The sequence below is a fragment of the Opisthorchis viverrini genome, assembly GCF_000715545.1.
Source record: "Opisthorchis viverrini unplaced genomic scaffold opera_v5_204, whole genome shotgun sequence".
NCBI lineage: Eukaryota > Metazoa > Platyhelminthes > Trematoda > Opisthorchiida > Opisthorchiidae > Opisthorchis > Opisthorchis viverrini.
The window spans coordinates 1280-11746 of NW_008751860.1; the positions used below are offsets into that span (position 1 = coordinate 1280).

The window sequence follows — 10467 nt, forward strand, 5'->3', positions numbered from 1 at the left end:
GTAAAACTTACGGCGCTGTCGAAAACAAGTTGTTTTGTGATGCTTGTTCTGGTTATCCGGCTGCTCCAGGAGAAACACTTGTCCAACGCCCCATTAGCGCATTGTTACGGCTAAACTAACTGACTATCACGGATGAAATGATGATTCCGGTAGGAATAAATTTACTTTTTGGCATCTTCACCCCACAATCCAGACATCAGTTTGAGGAAACGGATAGGAGCGTTGGATAAACCTATCTGATGGGATATTTCCTTAGTAAAATATAACACGAACCCCTCAAACGTTGAAGGCCATACAGAGGCGTAGGAACGGTTGAGTGGATGTGTAGAGATTCAGTTAAAAAAGGTCACGTTCACCACGATGTGCGTAGCAAACCAATGATATGTAACAGCAGAACCCTCTGGGGGGGGCGGGTGGAGTTCGCGCACAAATGCGTGAACTAACTCACTCACAACTCGTTTAAAAAATGGTTTTAAAAATGGTTTTAAAAATGGTTTCCTCAGCTGATTCTACTCATGATTGATGGATGAACGGTAGAAAGTGGAAATCGCAGCACGATAACAAGAAGTCAAGTTTTTTTTGGAATTCGCAGTTCCAGGTGAAGTGGCAGACATCGAACGTGATATGGCCACAATTTCGTTTCCGAGGACAAGTAAAATAGAATCAGCACATTGTGCAATTCACGTGGACTTACCGAAGGAATATTCGTAGTCAAACATTTATCAAGTTTTCCTCTATTGCAAAAAAATGTTCACGAGGACTCTCCCACGGCAGCTCGCCATCGGTTTTGCACATATTGTGGACCTTGCCTTCAGATTTCGATGGAGTTGGGTCTTGTTGGAGACCCAAGTTATTCACACGTGCTGACTGACACTCGCTTTCAGATGGCTAGTACTGCCGTGGGGTAATTACTTCGATATCTTAAATATAGTTTAAACTGAGACTGTCTTTGTACTGCATAGTTGGTTGAAGATTATACCGAACGGCATAGTACTCTTTAAGGCCAAGATAATTCACGAAGGAATGTTTCCATAGTTTAGTTCCAAAAACCACTTGAAGTAGTTTTTTGCCGAGGCACACAGAGTGAGCAACAAATTTCAACCGACGTTGGAGCGACTGACTGTTAAAATCTACCATCTTGCTCACGAATTCCAACTGGACTAGTACAGTGCATCTAGCAGCATGTTGGGGGTCACCCTGAACATGTACCTCCTCCCATCAGTCACTTTCGGCAGCTACCAATCAGGTGGTTTTGGCCAAATTCTCGGAGCTAAGTCTCATTTTCTCTTACGGTCAATTAGAATAACTTTTGGAAGTGCAGTGGAACCTTGGTAGTCCGCAGACGCAACGAACTACTCTTAAGGTTGCTGAAAACGTCTCGATTTTTACTTTTACTTTCAGTAAGTAGGATACGATCTTCCTTGCACAACATGTGTGGTATCCGGCTTACGCGCTCTCCTTTTGCTTTATCCACCAGAGTTTTGCTACTTATGAGTAGTCAAAGGTTTCGCACAAAACAGATGTGACCATCCGCTACCCAGGTTTGGCTGGCTAAAAGAAAAAATATTGATTACTAAAAAGGTAATGGTAGAGAACAGGGTAAAAAGATAGTGAGTGGTGTTTTATAAAGGAGAGTGGTACCTCTTCTTTTCGGCTGACAAGACTCAAAGTTATAACTGTCCTGAGCCCAGTTTGCGGCCTGTCTCAACGGAACATCTTAGTTTACCCTAAAAACAACATCGCTAGTCTTTTGAATTACGCCTCTGTATGGCCCTCAACGTTTAAAAGGCTTGTGTTAAATTGTACCAAAGAAAAATCCCACCAAATAGGTTTATCCAACGCTCCTGTCCATTTTCCCCAAATTGATGTCTGAATTGTGGGGTGAAGATGCCAAAAAGTAAATTTATATCCTACGGAATCATCATTTCATCCGTGATAGTCAGTTAGTTTAGCCATAACAATGCGCTAATGGGGCGTTTAACGAGTGTTTCTCCTGGAGCAGCCGGATAACCGAAACTCGCATCTTGTTTTCGACAGCGCCGTAAATTTTACGGTTGGGACACTTTAGGTAGGTTTGAAGGCTTCCAATCTAGGTCACGGGAAGACCTGGAATTCGACAGAACGTTACGGAAAACAGTTACCGAAGGATGCTGAGACGCAACCTGTTGCAATACTGGAAAACGAGCTTCCCTGAAAAAACTCGACCGCGTGGATTTTAGCAACTAGCGGACCGTGCGCCTTTTAGGTCATCGGTCCAGCTGTGGAATCGACTCTCCTAAGGGCGATGACTTGGTGAAAACTGAACATACGCCTACAGACAAGACGATGGTAGATACTCTGTTCTATTCACTCTGTTTTCCACACTAGAAGCCGGAAGCATGGTTCTGCTTTACTCCAGTTCGTCTCCGCCACAGGACTCGACAAGCAGTGGATTGGTTTCCTCCCTATCACAGTTTTATTACTGGTTCAATATGGAAATTTTTACCGTGGGAATCTTGAAAGAAAAGGAGTCAACATGAGGTGCTAACTGGAAAGATGTTCCAGCAACTGAGATGCCCAGGGTCACACGTGCGCTACTGAGTTTTAGACTGATCCGTCGCACTTTCGCATGCTAGATTATCTGTCCACTGGCATTACCACTGGGGCTTTTACATGACCCTCACAGTGGGCTGGATACCCATGGGGTACTAGATTCAAACTGATGTGAGAGACAAAGATCGAAACTCGCGAACATGATTTGCATGTAATTTTGTCTTGTCAAATAGACTACTCGAATCCTCGTCGCTTCTAGGCCAATATCTTGAGGGCGAGTTTTTGCCAGTAGCATTTTGTCGGTGATTCCGCTCCAATTTCCCCATGATTGCACACTATCTAGTGCAAAAACTAAGGATTTCTTATTTGTGTCCTTTTGGACAGTGCATAGAAGTAAATTGGATATACTTTTAAGACGATACTCAAGAGAAACCGCCCTTTTAGACAGCTTATTTTAGTCTGCCGACTAGAGTGGAAATCAACGCCAACGTCGGTAATAAGCACCACTTTCGGTGGGTCTTTTGAAGGGCCCTTTCGGAGTTGCTTCACTGAGTGCCAGTCTATCCTCAGTCCAGTCAGTTCAAATTTTCAGCTCACAAACCGTCCATTGAAGCGCAGCGGTTCCACAGCTTCGTTGACCAAGGGTGCAGAGAGTAGCCACACGTTGGACACGGCGGCGGCTCATTCTGTGCATTGCCGATAAATTGATCCGTTTTTTCAGTATGACAGGAGGTGGTAGCTACGCAGTGAGGGCGATAACTCTGATTCTCGAGCGTCATTGGCTGCGCGACTGTCATATCTGTCAGGGCTTGTCTTATCCACCCGCTGTTCCAACCTGAGAGACGGCAGTTACAAACCCACCTAGGTTAGGTTGGGAGCTCCATACTTCGCTGCCAAGTTACGGACTGATCACCCCTGGCCAAGCGAAGAGGGCTGTATGAGACAAGAGGTACTCTGACATAGGAAGTACCTGGCCTAACCAGCATAAACTGTGGAGTGCGACCAACTGAGCGATCGAATGAGAGTGGAGTTTCCCGAAAACCATCTGACGTGGCTCAGCATGGCTAATCTGATGCGTAATTCCTCAGGGGTCCAACACAGAAAGACGCAGCGATAACCTTTCTGATTCATAAATTTGGACACATTGGACTGTGGCGCTCTACCGCTGGGAGTCAAGTTCTTATCACGTCGGCATCACGAATGCCCTCCTTAAATGGGAAGGACACTGAGACTTCTGTAGCTTTCCTACCTGCAAGTACGATGTGCTTTCGACCCAGTATCATTCTAAACAGTCCTGGACCACTGAATCAATGCCTTGTCATCCATACATGCAACAGTGTGATCAAACAATGTGTACAGTGTGATCACCACTAAAGACCGTTGGAAAATAAGAGCTACAAAAATGTGGTATTGGTGGGCGGGGCGGGGTGGGGGGACCTCGTCTGTGCACGTGTGTGGGCGTTTGTATGTGCGGTTATCTATGAATACAACAATTGACTGCTCTGGTGGACTAGCTGGAATCATGAAAAATCGTTCGCAACTGATTATCAGCAGAAAGTCTTCGAGGCTGGCGGCTTCCGGTCACGAGGTTGTGTTGTGAAGAGCACGGCTTTTCGATTCTGCGCTCTTCCACTATCAGTCGCTATAAAAAACGATGAAAACAAGAGAGATTACCGGTGTTTGAGAATTTTGATTTTATAGAAGCTCAATGTTTCATATCTGAATAGCGTGTGAAGAGGATTTTGGGAATATGTTCATTTATCTCATAGGCGAGAGCAACTAGAAAGTACACGTGTTTCTTAAAAGTATTGCAGACACCCAAAAAATCAACAGCTCAAAGAAGAGGAACTTTTGGAGTGAGTGAATGAATTGCTTGCTCTAATTCGTACGGTATTCGATACTTCATAGTATATTAGCTTGAAGGGCACTGCTCAGCAACTTTATGGGTATTTTTTATAAGAAAATACAGGTGTCCAGACGTAATGCACTACTCATAAGGTTCCTGAAAACTCCTTGACCGGTTTCTCCCTTCTTGGGGCCCATCAGATAGGCGCAGTCCTCCAGTTTTCGTCAGCCTTATGTTCTACTTGGAACTAAACTACACGAAATTAGCGAAATACATTCATTTGCAAACGCGTCGGGTTTCGCGGGAGACTTGCCGGAAACCAGTTAGATCTCTTGTTTATGATGTTTTAAACACAGTCCGTTATGTAGACGGTGTGTATATGCACTCACAAGTCTGGAACTCACTCATCTCTGACCCGTCAAATGAATACCAATGACAGTATCAATACCAGGGCGGTGGGTAGATTTTGACCGCCAATTAAAAAAAACTACTTTAGGCGGGTTCGTCAAATTAGCCATCAACTTTGTCCGTACTAGGGGAACGACAAGGTGTCGAGAACATTTCATTATTATATAACAGTCGCGGTGGGTTTACGGGTGGCTTTTACGGTTGGCTACGTTGAAATGCCTAAATTCTGTTTCCTACTCAACTTCTTCCACGAGGAGCGTTTTCAGTAGTACCTCTAGAATGAGTACCCTGGCAGTAACCAGAATCATAAAACTGTGTTTCCTCCCACACAAAGTTTCGCTTTCTGTAGAGACTTCCACATATCAAGGAGAGTTGGTTCAGATAGCGTACGTAAACTCTCGTTGGTTTGTTCGCAGTCTGCCCCGCTTCCTGAAAACGCATCGCGCACTTCGACTGGTACTGAACCGACAGCAAACAAATTGCCCAGCTCAGCGAGCAAGACAACGAACATCGAGTCATCACCACCCGCTATCGGATCGCTGAATTTCGGTGTGCATACAAAACATGCTAAAAATTCTACGTGCAACGCTCTTTCCTGTCAGAACATGACGAACTTTGGATTTGTTAACTGCGTTGCTTTGCTTCAGTTGTGTTGATTCTCAAATGATATTGAATTTTTTTCAGGCCGCTTCGATGCTGTCCTGAAACCACTTGTGCAGAACTTTTAAGGGACGCTTACAGGTTGCCTCCTCTCAGTACGAGGGACTAGACGGGTGAGGAAAGCTGCAAACCGCTAAAGCGAACAAAGTTAACACCTTGCGAGATGGATACTTCTCAAAATGTAAAATAAAAAAAAGTAATCAAGATATCATCATCGTTCAGCTGTGACATCCTTTCGGTGCCTAGCTGCCATGCCACCCGAAGGAAGCACGAGGGCTGGGATACTGCCAGGTTGCCCAAATCTAGACAGGGGAAGTCGAGAGGCACAGGTCGGGCTCGAACCACGGACCTTCCTGTCAGTAAATTCGCACTCTAACCACTTGGTCCATCTCGCCCAATCAAGATATAGGGCTAGTTGAATCTGTTATATGGGACTAAGCTTTAACGTGGCCGATCGATAAAGCCAAGGGGGTCTCCGAATGACCTTCAGGTATTCTGATACGGGCCAGGATTGGTTAATCAGCCTGCTTCGTTTTATGACCCGGAAAGAAGGGCCAAGTAATCGATATCTAGCGAAGATGGGACACAGTGTTGAACAATATGGGTGTGACCTCAATTAAAAGTGTGAAAAATTTTCGTCATATGCACAGTTATAACTGTACTGCCTAAATTGCAAAACAGCTTCGTACAAGTAAGCCTCGCCGCTCCGAAAACCGATTAATTGATAATTAAATAGAAAAAGAATTTCCAAACCGGTTAACTCAGTATTGGTTAGCAGATCATAGAACCAAACAATTGAAACAAATTTTCGTCAATTTCTGATGAAAGTTCCCAGCAGTGTTTATATTTTATTATGGGAAAGCAACATTAAACTAAATACACGTGAAGTGAACGAAAAGACACGCCAAGATAAAACACAGGAGATTGCAAAAAGAACCCCTTTTTATGTCCTTTTAATCGATTATTCCGTTGGTCACTATGCAATATCTCCATCTCCTTACCGGTGTAACGGCGGATACTACTGATTGGGGGCATGTGAGTAGTATGTTTTCCCGTAACTCCGCTTTGCATCTGTTGAAAAGTGAGATCTATTACGGAACTTGTGGAGTCGCATTTGCTTGGATTTGAGCAACAGTCACTGAACATCCAGGAAAGTTCAAGAAGACGCGTTCAAGGAGGAGATGAATATTCAGTTTTAGTAAACAAGATGCATATGAGAGTTTTGCTTCCCAGTCCAATAGTCTGTAACTGATCAGTTGGCATCTTCTAATAAATAACTCCTCAGCGAAGGCCTTCTTCCTTTCACCAGTACCTCATCCATACTAGAGAACCGCACCGGCCGAATGGAAGTGAGCCAAGGAATGATTTTGGGAAAGAAGGGAACAGTCCTGTTCATTTGTGAAGCAAAGTCCATATCCGGATCATCATCCCGGCATAACTAAGGTTTCAGGCTGGCTTAGCAAACAACCGAATACTTTTTACCAGATGCGTACTAGGAAGAAACTCTGGAAAACTTTAGTCGGGTACCGTGGAAACTGATTTCGCAGGATGGCTGTTTAACTATTCCTTACCCATGTACCACCGCTTGCCTCCTGAGCTATTCACAAAGTGAACCGCAGAACGTTTTGGCCAGGCATTGATGAGACAGCTGATCTCGACTATGTTTACTGCACTGTAACTTTTCTAGACATGATCATCGCCTTCCAAAGCCGATTGTTTTTCGTAGACAACTCACCTTGATCTCCAAAAGTTGGTGTTCGATGCATTTCAGTTGAGATTGAAACGAATCTTGTCTGAGAGAAATATCCGCAACCCCCTCGAATACATTTGTTTGAAGCTGCGTGAGACAAAATTAAACAGGATTAGGCGATTTCCACAAAACAGGAGCAGTAGGATGGCATCGAATTGCGAAGGCGAGTGTGAAAAAAAACGTTGACATCAGGCAAGCAGTTCATCTGTTCAAGTGAGAAGATGGGAAGAGGTTTTGGGTGAATGGAGGCCTCCTAAATAGGTTACATATAGTTAACTCAACGTACGTTGTCTTGAAGCCTAAGCCACTCTCTTCTAGAAGACAAGAAGCGCCGTACCGCGGCCCGCAATGGCCTCCAAATGCCTCAACATGGTCGGGGGCGGGTAATGCCCTTTGCTCCCGTGTGGCATAGATTTCTTTCACCAGAGTGGAACAACGAAAGTGGACGTCATCCTGCTTGACGGTCTATTGACCCTCCTTCTGGAGGACCTGACTAAACCCTGGTTCCAAAACAACAACAACAGCGAAGACGCAAATAATCTCCAATGGATCGAGCTATGTTCATGTCGCCGCATGTTTTGAGTTACTTTGCAGCGTGTACTTGTTTATACAAACGCTAAAGGTTCACCCTGTACCGAAAGCTGGACAGGTAATCCATAACCAATCTAGGCGAGACTTCAGTGCTCATCATGATTAGGCGTCCTCGGAAAGCGAGGCCTCCTTTTCTGGCCCAGTGATTGGGGTGATACATTCGGGAATCTCAGCTGACTATGAAGCTCTTCATTAATCAAATACACTCATTTGCAAACTAAACTGGTTTTTTCAAGAGACTCACTTGGAACCCAGCTAAATCTCTCGGTTTTGATGTATCCAGTCATTAGAAAGTTCTTATCCCACTTTTATTTGACCAAGGAGTCGGCATAAGTGAACTTTATAATTGTTGATCAGATATCAGTCATCTTTCGGAGGCTCGGTTACTTAAATCTGGTCAACGATCAACACAGGTTCCCAGATCGAACGCCTTTGAATCACTTGATCACAGATGACCAGCCGACAACCCGGGTACTCACAGTGTTACGGTTGCGGTTACTAGCATTGTCAACAATGTACCTGTAGTTCCAAGCCTCTCAGCGGCTCGTTTCAAAGGGAAGGTCTGGAACCTGCCTATAATAGCTGTTTATGCCCCCATTTCTGTATTGCTGTCAACCGTAAAAGCCGAGGTTTGTGAAAAATTACAACCGATGGTGTATAAGCAACGGAGGAATGAAACGTTGGAGCTGTTGGGCATGACGATAGCTGGCCTGCCTGGATTGGGTCAGCGTTGTGGAAACGGTCAAAGGCTAATAAACATAGCTTCGTATAACATCTAACATCTAACACGCCAGAACAGGAACACGGTCGTTCAAACGAGAGTGGTGTGGCTATGAAAAAAATGCTTATCCCGCAAAACCCCAAAATTGCAACCAAAACGGCCATTGGATATGCACTGCTGATGAGCTCTAATAAGAGCGAAACTCGAGTCCAATGCTCCCCTTTGGTGTGGACTCACTGGAATAATTACGCTGGAACAGGGGGACGGCTGTTCAAACAAGCAAAATAACGTAACTTTATTTCGGTGTCACCAAGACCCTTTTTCCGCAGTTCAAGTGGCACTGGAGCAACAACTGTTTAAACAAGCAAAATAACATAACTTTATCTCGGTGTCACCAAGACCCTTTTACCGCAGTTCAAGTGGCACTGGAGCAACAATGACGCGGTCTCACAGGTGTTTTCGGCGCGCATGAAGAGCCGCGTCAATGGAAGATTGCAGATCTTACAAAGGTGCGGATTCCAGGAACGCACGTGGTAACACAAAACACACAAGTGTGCGCGCCAGAATTAAACTCCAACTCTTGGTTGGATTAAAAGCGGAACCACTCACCCGTCTATAGAATCAGCATTCAATTTCCGAAACAACAATTCCCGGAACAGACGGTAAAGTCTTCCAGCTTTCTAGCTGACCGGCGGATAACTTTGAACAAACCTACTACAAGCTACTCCAGACCATCGATGTCCCCGACCCAATGCCCGAATCTGGTGGGAACACCGGAACAGCAATGGTATTCGGGAAAAATAACTTACCCTCGATAGATGAACTGATCACACTGCTTAAGTTAGCTTGGCCACGTGCTGCGTATGGCAGTCGACCGACTTCCTCGAAGGGCGAAACGTGGAAGAGAGCCAGAGGCGGTCAAACAATGACTTGGCAACGAAGTATAAAAGCCATTACCAGCAAACTCAGCTGGTTGGTCATTGCCGTCTTCTTGAATGGAGACCCTGAGACGGTTAGAGACATTGTCAGACATGACCCAGTCGCGACCTCAATGGCATTCGTGCATCCAAGCTATTACCTTCAATGCACACCTCATTTTCCAACAGCCCACTGACAGTGCTGGATTTATGCACCAACTTATCAGCTCCCGCCTGCAACGTGCAGCCACCTCCCCCCCTCAAATCATCGGTGAACGAAACTGCGGCAGCTACGACCACTGTACGACGAGTACGCGGTTATTTTAAAGCTGACAATGATGATGATGAGCTAAGTGCAAATACATAGCATGAACTGGGTAGCCAAAAGAACAGCTTCCTCATTCAAGAAGGCAGCGGCTACTCATACCAACAAATCGGCTGGTTTTTGCAATCTGTGGTAAGGGGCTATTAGATCAGCCAGGACGGACGAGTATCTCACGTTGGTCGGATGTGGCATCAGACAGGAAATCCGTTTTGAGCATTAGTGATCTGAACAAACCTTTCCGACTCACTCATATACACGGCTTCAGGAAACCTTCGGTCTCAAACCTTTCCGACTCATATACACGGCTTCAGGAAACCTTCGGTCTCAACAGTCCTTGCTACGTGTATCTCAGTATCTCAGGAACCATAGCAAGCAAGTGAACCGATACTTTAAGTGCCTGTTAAACCACCTGTCAATCAAAGCTGGAAACGTCGAGGCCAGTTCAGCCTCGATACTATATGATGTTAACTTTAAAGATCTAAGGAAACCAAAGCTTGTCGCTTTCATCAGACAACTGAAGAGCGGAAAGGCACCTCAAGAAGACATGGCTCCCGCTGGGCTCCCTAAATCCCGCATCTCTGCACTTGGTGATCCACTCCACACGCTGCAGCTCAACCGAGTTCCTTCTCTCAAAATTGGGGTACGTCAACAGCATTACTGGTCCCTTAAAAACGAACTAGATCGGTGAGTGGCGGCTATCATGGACTGGTTCTTACT

The 10467-nt window shown here is 45.2% G+C and overlaps 2 protein-coding genes across 2 annotated transcripts in view; one reads left to right on the plus strand and one right to left on the minus strand.

Moving 5' to 3' along the window:
• Positions 1-4000: 4000 nt before the first annotated feature.
• T265_08143 (hypothetical protein) overlaps positions 4001-10467 on the minus strand; it is a gene marked incomplete at both ends in the record, with an annotated part of 48357 nt that continues 41890 nt past the window's right edge. The window contains 2 exons of the mRNA XM_009173863.1: positions 4001-4174; positions 7182-7283. Coding sequence (XP_009172127.1) covers positions 4043-4174; positions 7182-7283 — 234 coding nt within the window. The remainder of the gene's footprint in view (positions 4175-7181; positions 7284-10467) is intronic.
• Positions 9636-10467, plus strand: part of T265_08142 (hypothetical protein) — a gene marked incomplete at both ends in the record, with an annotated part of 4527 nt that continues 3695 nt past the window's right edge. Inside the window, 2 exons of the mRNA XM_009173862.1 lie at positions 9636-9742; positions 10111-10390. Coding sequence (XP_009172126.1) covers positions 9636-9742; positions 10111-10390 — 387 coding nt within the window. The remainder of the gene's footprint in view (positions 9743-10110; positions 10391-10467) is intronic.